Source organism: Solanum tuberosum, unplaced genomic scaffold (assembly GCF_000226075.1).
Source record: "Solanum tuberosum cultivar DM 1-3 516 R44 unplaced genomic scaffold, SolTub_3.0 scf00004, whole genome shotgun sequence".
Classification (NCBI taxonomy): domain Eukaryota; kingdom Viridiplantae; phylum Streptophyta; class Magnoliopsida; order Solanales; family Solanaceae; genus Solanum; species Solanum tuberosum.
This window is the reverse complement of record NW_006238930.1, coordinates 3,944,940-3,963,334: the sequence shown is the minus strand read 5'-3', so window position 1 is coordinate 3,963,334 and position 18,395 is coordinate 3,944,940. Positions and strand designations below refer to the sequence as shown.

At 31.2% G+C, this 18,395-nt stretch overlaps 2 protein-coding genes across 3 annotated transcripts in view; one reads left to right on the top strand and one right to left on the bottom strand.

Moving 5' to 3' along the window:
* LOC102581903 (probable metal-nicotianamine transporter YSL6) overlaps window positions 1-4,157 on the bottom strand; it is a 6,936-nt gene extending 2,779 nt beyond the window's left edge. The window contains exons 1-5 of the mRNA XM_006338650.2: window positions 3,479-4,157; window positions 2,948-3,120; window positions 2,425-2,522; window positions 1,857-1,994; window positions 1,000-1,189 (exon numbers count right to left, since the gene is read on the bottom strand). Coding sequence (XP_006338712.1) covers window positions 1,000-1,189; window positions 1,857-1,994; window positions 2,425-2,522; window positions 2,948-3,120; window positions 3,479-3,836 — 957 coding nt within the window. The 5' untranslated portion in view covers window positions 3,837-4,157. The remainder of the gene's footprint in view (window positions 1-999; window positions 1,190-1,856; window positions 1,995-2,424; window positions 2,523-2,947; window positions 3,121-3,478) is intronic.
* An 11,868-nt stretch (window positions 4,158-16,025) lies between these two features.
* LOC102585754 (uncharacterized) lies at window positions 16,026-18,151 on the top strand. Of its 2 annotated transcripts, none has more exons than XM_015308257.1 (6): window positions 16,026-16,116; window positions 16,209-16,278; window positions 16,500-16,816; window positions 16,947-17,120; window positions 17,548-17,725; window positions 17,841-18,151. In XM_015308257.1, exons 1-6 carry the CDS (start codon window positions 16,111-16,113, stop codon window positions 17,864-17,866), a joined length of 771 nt encoding a protein of 256 aa, XP_015163743.1. In that variant the 5' UTR covers window positions 16,026-16,110; the 3' UTR covers window positions 17,867-18,151. The 2 variants fall into 2 exon arrangements, with proteins under 2 accessions (XP_015163743.1, XP_006338807.1); XM_006338745.2 differs by having other exon boundaries at window positions 16,494-16,816.
* The last annotated feature ends 244 nt before the right edge of the window (window positions 18,152-18,395 follow it).

The window sequence follows — 18,395 nt, the reverse complement described above, 5'->3', positions numbered from 1 at the left end:
GGGGATATGCTGAATATTATCATTTCCTAAAGGTCCATTTCACTATTAAGAGGTGACATAGGAGGACAATTCTCATATCTTTAGCTAACACACCTAGAAAGCTTTAGATAGAACCCTGGAAGCATATAAAAAAGCATGCTTCTCATGAGGCCTTGGTATTCTTAATTTGGGGAAAAAGGAACTCATAAATACTGATAACTGAAAGGCAATCTTCTGTTGATGGTGCATTATCATCCTACATGTATAATCGTTCCAGAAAAATAAATATACAACAATACTCTTTACGTTTATAATTTAAGAAGTGTGTATCTTCAGTGATGTTAGATGCCAAGGGTGTGTTGTAAATTGTAATTGCTTCTGGCCGACAGCTTTGGAGTAGGCAAGTAGATACCTCCTAGATCAAGCACCTAGCCCCCCGGGAGAAGCACCCCTGTTGTTGGGCATTCACCAAAATGCCTGGGATCCTCAACCGATTGACTTCTTGTGTATCACAATTTCTAACTATACCTACAAACAATCTTAAGCCATAGACACAGCTAGCCTACAAAGGACCAATGGCAGTTCGTTGCACAAAAGCACCAAGGCCAGAAAGATAAAGCAGACTTATGAAATACGGTTATTAAACTGGAATTGAAGAAATTGAATATTGTGCATTCAAAACCTACTGCAAGGAAAATTGCAGATGCTATGCTTGAGAAGTATTTTAGCAAATTAGAAGTATCCTAAAATTTGAAAATGTCTCTCGTTGCTATATAGTCGACTACAGATATTAATCTTTACACCCTAGGCTGACAAGAAAATATAAATTCCCTCTTATCTTTCTCTTCATCCCTTGTTTTAAATCATTTTCTGCCAAATGAAGTACAGGAATAGCTTGGGAATGCATGCACAATCATTCTTGAAGTACAGTGCTCTTAGGATTGCAGGTTAAGACCACATTACAGAGATTGTCATTTTTTGGATGTGAATCAGCTAAAATTACTATCAGTAATTACACACCTTATATCCGTAGAGACCTTTGAAATCATTGCTTCCAAGGTCTGCTGGGTACCAGTCACCAGCACGCTGAGAGATCAATGGCCACAGGATACCCCATGATATAATAGCTCCAAAAAGAACTGAGCAGTTGACTATGTGAGGACAGATAAGACCACATCCAACATAAGTCGGACTAAAATCAAAATAGAACCTGCAGGATGAAGACTGTAAGAACCAAAACATCAATAGTCAATCCATACTTCAACAAGAAAGTTACAGATTTTCTAATTCCAGCAGGTAGGGGAAGAGGGAGAAAACGAGTATAAGGAATTCATACTACAAAGCTATGAGACATGTTTCTCTATAGGCCTCAATTTACTAGAACAAAAGCCAGAGACAAAAATAGCTAGTGTCAGAATAAAGAGTAAAAGACAATAGGTAAACATTGAAAAATAGTGCAAGTATCCATAAGAGCCAATAGAAAAAGAGGTTTCACAGCCACTAATCATCTATACAACAGCTATGCCTCAGTTCCAAACAAGTCGGGGTCGGCTATATGAATCCCCATTACATGTTTGCTGGTGTTCTAACAGCCTAGCACATATTTGCTTTAACAACCGGTTTCCTCCTCTTGAAAATGAACAACTGTCCACAAAAAACATAAATATAGCATTCTCATTCCCATCTAAAGCTACAATTATTCTCTTCCTCTCCATCTAGCCCATGAAAATTATAATCTTAAGAGTAACAAATAATCATATGAATAGAAAAACAAGTTCAATATGAATAGAGGGGAAAAAAAGAGGAAGAAAAAGAGTTTTACCTAGCACATATAGCAAGGAATATAAGAATTGCAGATATTAGAAGGATATGCTTACGTGTTCTTGAATAGGGTGAGCCCTAGAGTGGGAAAATTGTCAAAGCCACATGCATCCCCAATACCACTGAAAAACCATTTAAAACAGCTCCAGCAGAAACTTATGCTCAAATATTTTCCAAGACGACCAACTTGATTCCTGTAACAACAAATGATACTTGTGATATTCATAGAGCACAAGACGTTTCATAGTAAGTTCTCCTAAGAACATGCAAATGATCAAATAGTTGAAGCCCCCCACCCCCGACTGCAGAAAAAGGATAACATAACTTTTATATTCATAAAGTTCTGAAAAGGAACCAACTCCAAAAGCCAGAGAAGAAATAGGGAAAACTAATTATTTGGTGATGTTTAGTCGAGCAGGCAAAGTACACAGCTTTATTCGTCTAGTACATCAATCACCAAGAATCTCTGTTGCCGATAAGGACCATTAAGTATAAAATTAACTGAACCAGTCTTATCTTACTAGGCACCTTTTGCATTTTTATCATCAATCAGGTAGCTAGCTCAAAAGGGTGGCATCTTTATGAATTTAGATACAGAAATGAAGATAATAATGGATCTCTTGCCTTGCAAGTTCAGCGCCGGTATTTGTGTGGAAGCTATTAATTAACATGGCAGTTGCAGTTCCACTAGGGTATGTGAGCTTATAACCCATTACCATAACCTGAAATTACATTTAAAAGAGAAAACAAAATTTATCAAATTGATATTTTAATCCCACTCAACACAACAAGAAGTCGGAGTAGCAAGGCAATGGTGCATATTCCCAGAACTCAATAAACTAATACAATATAGCTGCTGAGAACTTTCAAAATTAAAGAAGCATTTCGCAGAATAGCATACGTAATTTAATAGAAAGGACACTGCTGCCCAGTGGGTGCTCTAACTGTTCAAGCACAATGCAGTGGTGTTGATTCCTGATTCGACCAACGTTTTCTTTTAACTTTTGTTATATGTCTTCTTCACCTCTTAAATTAAATTTCTAACAAGATTTCTTACACGAAACATTGCAGGGAGATGGAATCAAAACCATGCAAACCTTGACATTTTATTGAACTACAATCAGAGATGATCAGAATCAGACAGTACCTTACGGAGAGGCACAAGACTAAAAAGTCCAAGGAAACTAACTACAAATATAAATCCCATCATCCATAATAACCCTGGATTCTTAACATCCTCTGCACGGTTTCCAGGATAATCAGGACCTATAAGGTTGTATGTTTTCTCATCCATTGCTAGCAAGTATGATCCAAAGCCACCTGTAAAAACAAGGTAACAAGAGAATGCATCATGAATCAGACATATGATAAACATAAATTTATTTGGTTACTATGTAAATACTATAGTAAAAAAGAGCTTAAATTTGACATTAGGACCCACTTTAAGTGTATACATAAACTTTAGTCATTTGAATCTCAGCAAATGAAATCTGGGATATACAAAAACAATAGTAGCAATGAGCGAATCAATAGAGTTGATGGCTATAAGAATATATATATATAACTAAGAGTTGCTTTGTTTACTCCATCAATGAATTACATTTCAACCCAAACTAGTTGGTAGTGGAGTAACAGGTAACTGGATGAAGGCAAAAGCATAATAAGAATAGGGGCATACCACTAAAAGCGAGGCCATAGCAAGCAACAACACAGGTCTGAATAACAGTATTCTCTTGCTTAGTAAATGGTTTAACAGAAAATCCGAGCTGGGACATAAAACCGGTCCATGATTTGACGAAGAAAAACCCGAGAAGACCAGCAGCGACATTAAGGGAAGGAATGATACCAACAGTGAGATTGAGCTTGTGGGTGATGATACAAAAGAGAGTACCAAGCACAGCACTCACCACTAGACCTCTAATGGTGATCTGCTCCTTCCAATCGGGTATATTTTCCGAATCCGATTCGGGGATTTTGGAGGGTTCCTCTAACAATGGCTCCGATATCTCCACAGTTCCAGAATTTTCAGTCCCCATTGAAACTTAAACTTTGCACTGTTAGGATTGGATTTGGTGAAGGAAAAGATCAAGAAATGGGTAAAAATTTGTTACAAGTCAAAAGGGAAACAACATTACTGGTTGGTTAGGCTGGTAGGTTGGTATTAGCTAATTTTGAAAATATTTCCATTATTAACTCCACGTGATTCAAGCGGAGATGACAATGCTTACCACTAAGTTAATCATCATTTTATTAATTTTTATTATTAATATGATGATACTTGTATTAGGAAAAAGATTTAACAATATTGGATGCAGTAATTATCAAGCTAACCTCCAAACAAAGTTGTTATTAAAAGGAAAAAAAGTAAATCTTATCATCAATTTGATTCCGAGAGCAAATAACACGACGTTGCCTTAGGCTTTGCAAATACTCTTAACTAAGGCCCTTATGGTTGGTGTGGAAGGAGATTTTTTTACGGATCATTGCTGATTTTCAATTTTTGTCCTTAATTAAATTGGATAATAATTTTGATACCAAAATAACAAATAACTTCTAAAGGGTTTAGTAATCATAATATTTTTGGCGAAATGACTTGAGAGACTCATGTATTTATTTTGATTTCTTGTTCAATCCTTATATTGTACGTGGTGTTGAAATCATGATTTTTTTTTAAATATAAAAATTTGTAAAATATATTCCATATATACTGAAATTAAAATCTGTTTTTTATTGAACAATTAAATTTCAGATTTATTAATGTTTTATTTATAAATGGTGTCATAAAAAGAGAGCGAAGTAACATGATGATTCAGATTGAGTATGGGAATATGGAGTTGCGTCCTGCATCAACCAAACTTATCAATTCCCAAGAAACATTTGTGTTTATTAGGCGTTTTTGTCTGATTTCAAATGCTTTGTTAAGTTGTAACGTATCATCCTTAACTTGCCCTTCATAGTTGATGGATTATGTCAAAATTCTCAGCTGGGACCACCAATATTACGTAACCTTTAATTTGACCCTTCTTATCCATCTCTTTCTATTTGGTAAAATAAAAATAAATATATTTTCTTAAAGATCATGTAAATGAAAAGCGGAGTTCAAATCTGTCAACTTAGGCTTTGTGGAGAATCATAGGGATCACATGCATTAGGCCCAAAATCACGTCATGAGTGGGATTTGGGCTTTGTTGATACGTTTAAGAAGGGGATGGATCACTTCAATAGCCTAATGCTTCCAAAATCATGGATAATCCCATTGCTAATTAACATCAATCATCCTTTCAAAAACTAATTAAATTTCAGCTATTTTTCAATAAGAAAATCAAATTTTAAATAAAAATACTCCTAGTTAAAATATCAAAAAAACTCCAGAAAATTTAATCAAGGTTCAAAAGTCATACTTTTATAAGTTGTAATTCTAAATATTGTCTTGAAGTTTCATTTTTATAAGTTAAAATTCTATGACAATATTTCACTTTCATAAGTTTGAACTGCACATATAAAACTTAAACCCTATTTATATTTTGTATTAATGACTTGACGTAGTTTTTCATGTTAATAAGCATTATAGGATAAAATCCAGGTTCCACCCCAATGGCAATAATTGATAAAAATAATACGTCCTACATAGATATAATTAAGGGAAAAAAGATAAATATACTCCCGAACTTTTGTAAATGGTATGCGTATACCCTTTGTTATACTTTTAGGACGTCAGTATCTTTGCCGTCCAAATTTTGAAGCATATATACCATTTAAATTAACGGTGGTACACATATCTCGATCTTAACCACTGACCTGATATTTGTTAAATTTCTGACTCAAAATTTAAAAAAAATCACCCGAATTAATCAGAAAACCGCCCAAATACATAATACCCATAACCCAAAAATATTAACCAAATCCCTAAATCAATTCACTTAGTTTCAAATTAAGCAACTTAAACACTTGTTTAGCAGCATCTTTCCCCATCTTCATCCCCAAATCATCCTGAACACTAAATCCTTCAATTTCTCCTCAACTTTCTCGTAGAAGAGGAAGGCCCATCCAATCATCTTCATCCCCAGAATCATCCTCCATTTTGTCCTCAACTTCCTCACATGTGTCTTAACCCATTTAATCTTTCTTTTTAGCTAAATCAATTATTTACTCACCACCATCATTATACTTGATCAAATTTCATTAGAAGAACTGTCGAAAAACTTCACACAATTTTTGTACCAGATTTTATCCAACCACCATTAAACCTCAACTTTTGCCCACTATCTCTTGTCCGTATGACGGTTTAAGGCCGACAAGAGCTGAAATGGACATAATATATAGGCTTTAAGTCATCAACAGTCACTTAAACTTGTCCGCATATTTCACTTAGACAGCTCAACTTAATCTTATACCTATTGAACACTTGTACCAACTTGAATTTAAACCATTTGGACACTTTTTTGACAAGCAACTAAAAGTATAAGATGTGTGTAATGCACTTGCGCTGATGTGACAAATTGACAAATGACTAACGTACATGTGGCCATTTGAGACAAAATATTTATTAAAAAATTATAAAGAAAAGAAGAGAAAAAAAAAAGAAAAAAAAGTCGTTGTCTGCTCTACCATGGACCTTCAAGGCTTCAACCTCCTTTGAGCCACCATTGCCATTGTCTGTTTCCTTTTTCAGATTTAATTTTAAAGAGAGAAAAAAAACTGAAATAGCAAACTACATATCCTTCTGAGATTTCTTCAATTTTATCCTTTTTTTATTGTCTCAATTTCTAAGAAAGTTGAAAAAGATTCTACCATTAATGGTGAAATTGAGTTGTTTTAGTGTAGGAAATTTTCAACTTTAAGGACTTCTAAAATTGTTTGTTTGAAATCAACACTTCTTCAATTTCTTCATTTTCATTCATTTGCTCATCTTTGTTGCTAAAGAAATTTGTTAATGACCGACTTGAGCTATTTCAGAAAAAAATACATATTTATGGAAAAAGGATTTTGAAATTGTGTTGTTTGTAGCTAAACCTATCTCCATTTTCTTCTTTTTATCTCGTTGGTATATTTGGTACGGAAGGAAATTGATCAATTTCAGGTTGAAATACGATAGTGGTGAGGGTCAAAGTGGGATGGCTGACGATAATAGAGAAAGGAGAAGGGCGGATGATGGCGGTGTAGCGGTGGAACCGGTGGAAATGGTGGTGGAAGAAATTAGGTTTAATTAAGGAAGAAGGAAGAAAAAGAGATTTTAAAAAAACAACAAAAAATAGTCTCTCACGCGCTCAATAGTTGTGTAATGCACTTTCCATGCCACATCAGCGAAAAGTGTTTAATAGGTATTTGTTTTGAATAATATAAGTGTTCAATAGGTACATTCTCTAGTAGAGGTGTTTAAATGAAATACGCGGACAACTTTAAGTGGTTGTACATGACTTAAGCCTAATATATATAATCTACAGCCATGACTTAAGCCTAATATATATAATCTTTCTCTTTTCATGTAGAGAAGAAGACCATCATAGGACTAGCACAGAGACTGATACTAGGATTAGGATTTGGTTTAGTAGTAGGGTTAGATTTGTTTGGAGAGAAGAGGTGAATGAGAAAGAGCAGGAGTTTTGGGGTCGGGGATTTGGGTTAATATTTTTGGGTCATGGGTATTATGTATTTGGGCGGTTTCTAGATTAATTCGGGTAGATTTTTTTTTTAATTTTGGGTAGAAATTTAACAAATATCAGATCAGTGGTTAGGATTGAGACACGTGTACCACCGTTAGTTTAAAGGGTATATATATGTTCCAAAATTTGGACGGCAAGGATACTGACGTCCTAAAAGTATAACGAAGGGTATACGAATATCATTTACAAAAGTTCGGGGGTATATTTGTCATTTTTCCCTATAACCAATGATGTTCTAGTAAAGTGATGTGGTTGGTTAGATTTCTAATCGGGTATTAGTCAAAATAATTAACAACAAGGAAAAATTCTTTTGGTCAGAATGGTATTTTACCTATATTATTTTATCTTTTTAAACTTTTTTACTTTTTTAACTTTAATACCTTTTAACTAAAAAATGAAAAAAAAAACAGTTTATTTTAAAATAAAAAAAAATATTATAATTTTTTAAAATTTCTGACCAAATTTTCTGATTATTTAGCATTATCCTAACAACAATATTGTTCACTACCTAATTGCCCAATCAATCTACTATTTCCAATGTTTACATGTTAGTTTGTTTGCATGAACAAGAAAAGAAAACAGACAAGTTGCTTTTTTCCTTTTCTAGGTGGGGCTAGCTAGGAAGCTAGGGAGAGAAAGAGCAGTTAGAGTCGATTGCTTAAAAAAATACTACTTTAGTTTTTAGTAAGAAAAAAATAATCAAATACTTTAAGTTTTAGTAAGAAAAAAATAATCAAACTTTAATTATTTTCAAGTCAAAAAATAAAAAGTAGAAGAAGATCTATTTTTAGTTTTAAATTTTTAAAAATCATTTAAAATTTATTTAAGTTATTTTAAATTTTGTCAAACATTTCTAAAAGCTAAAAGTAACTAATTTAACCAACTTTTAAATCAACACAAACAGACTCTTAATTAGTCCATGCTTAAACATACACTCCTAATAATGTGACTGGCTATGAAATTATCAAAATTTGTGATCACATACATGTCAAAGTGAAATTTCACTGAATTAATATTACAACATGGTTCAAATTGAATGATTGAAAATTAATTATTTTTTACATAAGAAAATTGTTATATTTAAAATAGATTAATATAAGAAAATAATTTCACAAAAAGGAAGGGTATTATTTTTATTCCTAAATACATAAATCACTTAGGGGTCGTTTGGTAGAGTGTATTAAAAAATATAATGCATGCATTAGGTGTGTGTATTAGTAGTACCTTGTTTGGTACACTTTTTCATGTCATGTATAACTGATACCAAGGAATTCTAAGTATTAGTAATACATACTCCCTCCGTCCCTATTTAGTTGTCCATATTTCATCTTTTAGTTGTCGATTTTGACAAATCAAGAAAGGACAACAAATTTTTTCCTATTATACCCTTATTTAGAGTGAAAAATTGTCATAAATAAAGTAAATAAACTTATGAACTTCCCAGCATTGATTAGTTATCTTGAGTGAATTTATTTTGGAATTGTAAATTGTACTATAAGGATAAAATTATAACTTCACTATGTTAATCATTGTTGCTTTAATCTGTGTGACATTTCTAAGTGGACAACTAAATAGGGATGGAGGGAGTAGCATTTTAACACTTGCATTAAATTAAATAATTACAAAACTACCCTTAAAGCCTTTTCATTTTCTTTGTTGTCATAAATTTTTGTTTTTTTTTTTATTTGCTTTTCGGTGTCTTTTAATTTTTTGGTGTCTTAACAGGCTTTATGACCTCTTAAGTATCTTTTTTTTTAAAAAAAATAAAATCAATTTCAATATAATTTAATCAAAAATTTTACTATTGTGACGATAAATTTGATAAAAAAAAAATTGCCAACTTAATTTGATAAAATCCAATTCTTACTAGCATCTGCCCAACAAATTAAAAGAAAAAAAATAGAAAAGAGAAAGTAAAGAAGAAACTGCAAATGTGTCTGAGGAATTATAATTCTTCTTCGTAATTTATATATCTCGAGAGGAAATTAAATATGTAAATAGTAAAAACTGATTTTCAAAAGCTATTAACTAATATGGTGAGAAGAATTTTTTATATTTTTATATTTAAATATAAAAATTTAAGATGAACTAATGATATTAATAAATATTAAATTTTGTATGAAATATATAGTAATTCTTACCAAATTTGGAGAGTAGTTTCTAAAATAGTTGACTCAACTATAGTTATAATATTTGTTGATATAATATAATCTTGACCTTTAAACTTTAAATAATACACATATCTCTCATCTAGACGTGCACTTGACAAAATGGAGGGGAGGCGGATCCAAAAAAAGGTTTAAAATATTGTGTTTCATTGAGTTTAAGGGTTCATTTGACAAAGTGATAAATAGGAGGGTCCAACTGACAAACGGAGTCAAGTATAGAGGTCTCTCAAGTTATTCCGCTTTTTTTTATATCATAATATATTGACGAAATGGCTTGAGAGACTCATGTATTTGTTTCAATTTTTTGTCTCAGTCCTTGTATTGTACGTGGTGTTGGAGTCGAAATTTTCAATGAAAATTTTGAAATATAAAAAATTGTGAATATATTTTATATATACTGAAATTAAGACCTGTTTTTGATTGAACAATTAAATTTCAGATTTATAAATGGTGTCATAAAAAGAGAGCGAAGTAACATGATGATTCAGATTGAGTATGGGAATATGGAGCTGCGTCCTGCATCAACCAAACTTATCAATTCCCAAGAAACATTTGTGTTTATTAGGTGTTTTTATCTGTTTTCAAATGCTTGTTAGTTGTTACAGATTCTTTTTGACTTATAAGTTGTAACATATCATTCTTAACTTGCCCTTCATAGTTGATGGATAATGTCAAAATTCTCAGCTCGGACCACCAATATTACGTAACCTTTCTTATCCAACTCTTTCTATTTGGTAACACATCATAGATAAAAATAAGAGCTATTCTTTCTCTTCTTAAAGATGATGTAAATGAAAAGCGGAGTTTGTGGAGAATCATGCATTAGGCCCAAAATCACGGGACAGTAACCTGCAGGCCTATACTACACAGCGAATAATTTGGGCTTTGTTGATACGTTTAAGAACATGGATGGATCACTTCAATTTGAAGCCCAATGCTCCCAAAATCCATTGCTAATTAACATCATGGGATCACCCTTTCAAAAACTAATTAAATTTCAGCTATTTTTCAATAAGAAAATCAAATTTTAAATAAAAAACACTCCTAGTTAAAATATCAAAAAACTCCAGAAAATTTTATCAGGGCTCAAGGTTCATACTTTTATAAGTTGTAATTCTAAATATTGTCTTGAAGTTTCATTTTTATTAAGTTAAAATTCTATGACAATATTTCACTTTTATAAGTTAAAACTTAAACCCTATTTATATTTTGTATTAATGACTTGACGTAGTCTTTCATGTTAATAAGCATTATAGGATGAAATCCAGGTTCCACCCCAATGGCAATAATTGATAAAAATAATATGCGTATCTGATCCTTGTACGTCCTACATAGATATAACCAATGATGTTCTAGTAAATTGATGTGGTTGGTCAGATTTCTAATCGGGTATTAGTCAAAATAATTAACAACAATTATTGTTCACTACCTAATTGCCCAATCAATCTACTATTTCCAATGTTTACATGTTAGTTTGTTTGCATGAACAAGAAAAGAAAAGAACAGACAAGTTGCTTTTTTCCTTTTCTAGGTGGGGCTAGCTAGGAAGCTAGGGAGAGAAAGAGCTGCTTAAAAAAATACTACTCCCTCCATCTCATATTATAAGTCACTCCTTTTAAAAATAGTTGGACCACAATATATGTCATTTTATAAAATTTATGCATAAATTATCATATTTTGCCTATTATACCCTTAATTGATTAATTAATTAATCTTGAAAATATATTTATTTTGACTAACCTAGGAAATCTACATCTACAGACTATAAGTAATTAATTTCATTGGGAGAGTACTTCATTCATTAATTAACTACTTTCTTTATTCACTACTTATTCTATAAAATCTGATTTTGAAAAAAAATATCAACAAACAAATTAAAAATAAAAAATTCAAAAAATTCAAAAATAATCTTGAAAGTAGAAGCTTCAACAAATTTTATCAAGGAAGATGACATTTCAAAAAGTTCAAAGGATGTAAAAATAAAAGACTCAACCAAAACATGTGAAGGCCAAATTGAAAAAAATCAAAATCTAAATAAAAAAGTTATGCACCATTTCGACTTGAATAAATTTCCAGCTGAAGGAGAAGAAGCCTACATGGATAAAGAATTACAACACACATTTAATGTCTATGCTAAAAAAAATTACTCCCAAAATTTTATTAGGTCCTATCTTTTTTCAAGCATTTCTTCAAATGAAATTTTGTTTTGCCTTAGCAGTGCCCACTTCTTTTTTTAAAAAACTTGTTCTTTGCCTAGAGCTTGTATTCAAGTAAAATTTGAATACATTCAAAATTATTCTGTTATTGTACACATTTTCGTAATCTTTTTAAATTATTTTAGATCAATTGGTGAAAAAAATTGGCTCCAAAAAGTAAAATTTAAATAGTAATCCAAATGCATTTATATTTTTGAAATCTAACATTTCATCATTTATTACAAAGTTGTCATAAGCAAACATTAAATAAGGACATAAGGGTAAAATTACCTTATTTCTTAATGCAAGTGCAAATGGAAAATGTGACTTATAATATGGGACGGAGGGAGTACTAGTTTTTAAGTAAAAAATAAAATTAAAAAAATCAAACTTCAATTATTTTCAAGTCAAAAATAAAAAGTAGAAGAAGATCTATTTTTAGTTTTTAGTTTTTTAAAAGTCATTTAAAACTTATTTTAAGTTATTTTTAATTTTGTCACTCACTTCTAAAAGCTAAAAGTGACTAATTTGACAAACTTTTAAATCAATCCAAACATGCTTTAAATTAGTCCATGCTTAAACATACACTCCTAATAATGTGAATGGCTATGAAATTATCAAAATTTGTGATCACATACATGTCAAAGTGAAACTTCACTGAATTAATATTAAAACATGGTTCAAATTGAATGATTAAGATAAATTATGTTTTACATAAGAAAATCGTTATATTTAAAATAGATTAATATAAGAAAATAATTTCACAAAAAGGAAGAGGTATTATTTTTATCCCTAAATACATAAATCACTTAAGTACTTAGCTATGATAAGATATACTCCATCCATCTACTTTTAATTGTCTTGGTTTCCTTTTTTAGAGTCAAACTATAAGAACTTTAATTAACATTTTATGATGTATTTTTTCATCATAATGATATACAAAAAATTGCAATTTATAATACTTTTTTGTTTAAAATATCGAATCAATGTAATATATATAATTTAACTTTGAAAATTGGTCAAATTGACTTTCAAAAAATGCAATATGACAAATAAAAGTTGACGTAATTAGGAGTATTGATTTGATATAAATTCCATCGTTTAGCAATCTGATACAACTTCATAAGCGCTTGTAAAATAATCCACGTTTATACATCATGACAATTGACACCCCTTTCCACTATTTTGTTCCAATCCTTTTTAACCTTTGTATTCTTTTAATTTCTGATGAAATAAGTAAGTAATGCAGGCAATGAGTCTTGGAAGTTGCCGAGCTTATCATATACCCCTTCTCATAATTCAAATAACTTCTATCATTTGTGATCCAAATATATAACAATTCAGCTTCTAACTAGCTAGTGATGCATGCATGTTGTCTGTTGAGTTTAGATTCAAATGATCGTCACTAAATTTAAGACTTGTTTTTTTTTAATATTAATATATATATAAAGTACTGCTCGATATGGAATTTGCCTAAACCAGTTATTTTAGTTTTAGTTATATATATTTCTTGAATGTTAGTTGGACTAGCTAGAGATGTGTGGATGAAATATCCGTAACCCTCGTGGAACAACTCCCTCTTCATTTTGTCTATCATCAAATTAAATGGAGTCGGTTGTATTCCATCCAAAATAGCCATTTAATTTGCTAAGTGTCATTCTTACTTCCGTTGAACAATTAGCAATATTTTTGTGAAATTTTGCATATACGACTTTGGGTGTGTTTGGTGAAATGTTTTTCAATTTTTCATTGGTCAAAATATTTTTTCTCTAGAAAAACAATTTTCTTAAAAATGAAGAAAATGACTTTCCTAAATATTGAACAATTAGCAATATTTTTGTGAAATTTTGCATATACTTTGGGTGTGTGTTGGTGAGGTGAAAATGTTTTTCAATTTTTTATTGGTCAAAATATTAGAAAAACAATTTTCTTAAAAATGATTTTCCTAACAAGTTTATTGTCTCTTCTCCAGTACCTCAAAATTGTCATCTCATAATGTATTTTACGATTACATATAAATACTAGGCGGTTTGTTGTGATGCGCTCAGCTCTCTTCTTTGGTATGACTAAAAGAGGGCATTGGCATGTCTTGTAGCAGGACGTAATTTAGCTGAAAATGAGAATCCCTCTCCCCTGCTAGGCCCTCTCTTGTCTCAAACGGTCCCATCTACTACCTTGTTTTTTCACTCTTTTGGTCCTGTCTCACCATTTCTATTGTTTTCCTATAATATAATATATACAATTATTGACAACGCCACGTCTATTAGTAGAACACGCTTTTCAATTCTTACCAAATTAGAAGTTCCCACTTGTCTTCACAACCACTATACTTGTGCCAATTTTAATTTAGCATGATATTGTTTGCTTCATATAACAAACTCCTACGTTCACATTATTAAAAGTATCAAAGCATTTTCTGGAATCGAATTAATGAGCTTGACATTAATATCGATCACTTGTAATTAGAATCACATTATTATCATCATTCAAAAATTAGGTATAGATGATATCAAAGACACAACTTTATTTTTGAATGAGTGGCAGGCGAGATCTGGCTCCCCTCCATTTCGTCAAGTGCACATCTAAATAAGAGACATGTGTCTTATTTAAATTTTAAAGGTCAAAATTATACTACATTAACAAATATTATAATCATAGTTAAGTCAACCAATTTTGAAAAACTACTCCCTAAATATGATAAGAACAAGATATTTTCTATATAAATTTTGATATTCATTAATTTCATCTTATATTTTTATATATTCAAATATTAAAAATTTCTTTTATTCCCAACGAACAAATTTTAAAACATACTTCTTTCCCCCCTTCAAACACAGTACATAGCCACATTTTCTCCTCTTACTAAAGTATGGTAATTTTGATATTTCACATTTGTAATTCTAAGAATTTCTCGTTTTTATTTTATCTTTTTATTTCCCACTTTTATTTCAAGGTTTTTGTCTACATTGATAATTATTCACCTCCTTTATTCGTTTCTCAGCGTATATAATATTTTAAGAACAAAATTTATAATCACAAAAAATTGTTTAGTTGATTCTCACCTTAAAAATAATATAATTTAATATTTAAATACAAAATATAAAATAAAATTAATGAATATCAAAATTGATATTCTTACTACATTTAGGGAGTAGTTTTTCAAAATTGGTTGACTTAACTATGATTATAATATTTGTTAATGTAGTATAATTTTGACCTTTAAAATTTAAATAAGACACATGTCTCTTATTTAGATGTGCACTTGACGAAATGGAGGGGAGCCAGATCTCGCCTGCCACTCATTCAAAAATAAAGTTGTGTCTTTGATATCATCTATACCTAATTTTTGAATGATGATAATAACTGTTAAAGTAGTATAATCTTGACCTTTAAAATTAAATAGGACACACGTCTCTCATATAGATATGCACTTGACAAAATGGATGGAAGGGGTAATGGAGGGGAGCCAAATCGTGAGAGGTGTATCATCCGTGACCCTTCACCTAGGTTTCTCTCCACATTCGACATTTTTTTTCTAATCAAGTTTAAATAATGTAAGACTTTGTGAGTACATCCAACACCATTCACCCATCCATATCAAGTGTAATCTTGGTGCAAGCTAAGAAATCAGAGTCATAATCTTCCTTAATCAGTAGTATATTTGTAGTTAAAGCAATTATAATAATGATGTCAAATCGTCAGGGTAATTGAGCCTTGCATAATTGGAGATAAAAACATGCAACATGATTTATATGAAATCCCGCTAAGATTGAAAACAAACTATGTCAGGATATGACATGGACGTGTCTCGTACCAGGTGTGTCTTTATCATGGTCGATCTTCTAGTATTTCCTACATAATTAAGTTGATGCTCTTGAAGAATGTAGAATAATAAAACTATTCCAATCAACACATAGATATATAAATGTCAGTTCATTATCAAAAAAAGTACTCCAATCAACATATATATATTGTCAGTTCATTATCAAAAACTAGAGCACAAGGACATATATATATATAAATTGAAGAATACACGTGTGCCCATGTCACAATGTAACATCTACAACTTGTGGGTCTGGAATCCAATTTCTCAGTCACTATAATCTTTACACAAAATGACAACTTTATTGTCTTGTAATTTTCTCTACTGATGCCAGCTTAGCTTCTTATTCAGGAAAGTAAGATAATGATGAAACTATATTAGTACTTAAAACCTTCTTTTACACGTACAATTAAATTTCTCTTCTTTCATATCTTAAACTCAAACATCTCTCCTCAAACAATATGAAGGTACCGGCCGGTGACTCCAATTATTTCTATATTTGGAGACTGACTCATTAAACTTGCAACTAATTTTCTAACTTCATGATCCTTAATTGCAGTTACTAGGTTGGATGCACTCTATACTAAGACAAAAAGGAAATGAGCCACCAAACAATACTGCCATAATAGGTAATTTACACTACTTAATTCTCTGCTTAATAAATTACCGCACAATATATAGCTCTGAAATTTATGACTTCTTATATAGTGATCTCAAGTTTAATTTATATATAGTACGTATCGTATAATAGTAATTGAGTGGACAATTAAATTATTTGGTAATAAAAATATAAGATATAGACAAAAGTAAGTTATTGGGCTTTCTAACACTCCAGCACCAGCAGTTTCAGGAAATTCCGTGTCAGCTCATGACAAGGAAGTTAAAAGCAATGGAGCAGAAGATGAAATTTTCCCTGGATTTTTGGCAATTGGTACTCTGGGTAATTATGAGACAACTAATACTGACCCTCCAACGCCAACGTTTCCTATGCATGTCGAAACAGAGAAAGAACTGAAGTTCATAAATGATGAGCTTGAGAAATTTCTTGAAGAGAAAGTGAATGAAGAATTTGCTTTTGAGCCATCAGAAAGAACCATGGAAGAATGTCCACTTCAGAAATATCTCTTGGGTTCTTCAGTTGAGTCGCAAGAGATCATAGAGTCCGAGGTAATGTGTGACTATCTCCATCAAACATGCACGTGCTAGTTCTTTTTAATAATGAATGGCTGTGAGACCTTGAGTTTAAACTTTCAAAAGGAAACACACACTTTTATTTACTTAATTATATTTTTGACAGGTAAAGCTAAAGCAACAAAAAGGATTCATAGAAGAGTTGTTTAAGAAGAAAAACAAAGATAAGAAGAAAAAAGATGCAGTTCATTTCATGAAAAAGGTATTGCAGAACCTCCTGCCCAAATCAAAGAGCTCAAATGTCACTGCATCTGTTTCAAGCAGGAAGAAACTCCCTCAGGTCACTACTTAATTATTTTAAAGTCAAGAGCTATCAAAAAATCGACTCTTCAAAATTAAGTTCATAGGAACACTTGTCAGCAAGTGTATGATCTCAATAGCTTTATTTTTATGGACTACTAAGTATATATGTACGGGAAGATTAATTAGTGAAGATATACATGAGTATTTCTATTGAGCTTATTATGTCATATTTTTCAATAAAGCTGATCGAGCTTAATCGATCATCTCTATTTGTTCATGTATATATCGTAAAGATGATGTGATATTTGGGCCTAGCTCAATTTCAAAAACTAACTTAACTCATATATAGGATAGGATTGTCCAAGTTCATATTTTGCTAACCAATATATATATAATGTGGGACACAAGTCATAAATATAAATTCTTGAGGAACTAATTTAATAAACTTTTGATGTTTTATGTAGGTCCTTAAAATGTTTTACAGAAAAGTTCATCCTGTGAATGAGAACAATATTCTAGAAGATAATCATGAGATTAGCAACATGAATATTAATGTTTCCTGCAAGACTGCTAATCTGACAAATTCTTCTCCAAAGAAGGAAGTCATCAACAGAGAGCACTGGATTAAAACAGATAGAGATTGTAAGTAAAACAGTACTACTACTATTAATTAATTACATTCAATCTCTTCTGTTGTCAATTACTATATATCTGACTGCATGCATTTATATGTGTGTTTCTCATAATATATATAAAGACTTGGTGCTGGAGCTGGAGCTGTAGATGGATGGCAAAATATTAAGGTGTACGTCCGGTGTTTATGTAAAGAATAAAGGAGTACCTTCATTATTCTTTGTGCAACTCGATCAAAGTGTGCATGCGCTGGCCAGATTTGATTATATATGTTTGATGAATTGTTAAGAAAGTAATAGTATTGTCTTAAATAATAATGTGTGAAGTTAGACAGACATGTATGTTTGTTGAGTAATATTGTTTCTTTAGCCATCAAAAACTATTTCTAGTTTGTATATACGTATGCTCCAATCATTGACATGTCACTAGCTTTAATTTTGTGTCTCTCTACATTCTACAATGATCGGATCCGAGTAACAAAAATCCTTCAAGTAATTAATTTATTGTGCTATGTATCAAAAGTGGTTCTACTCATTCGCATGCATGAGTACTACTCCCTTCGTCCCATTTTATATGTCACCTTTCGGATTTCAAAAGTCAAACAAGTCTATCTTTGACTGTAAATTTTTCATAGATCTTTTAAACATTTTGAATTATCAATTATTGTGACTCATAGTAC

Excerpts from the sequence above, each read along its gene's own strand:
- LOC102585754 (XM_006338745.2), top strand. Across the intron at positions 16,279-16,493 it reads AAACAATACTGCCATAATAG|TTTCAGGAAATTCCGTGTCA; the intron begins GTAATTTACACT and ends CAGCACCAGCAG. Across the intron at positions 17,121-17,547 it reads GCAGGAAGAAACTCCCTCAG|GTCCTTAAAATGTTTTACAG; the intron begins GTCACTACTTAA and ends TGTTTTATGTAG.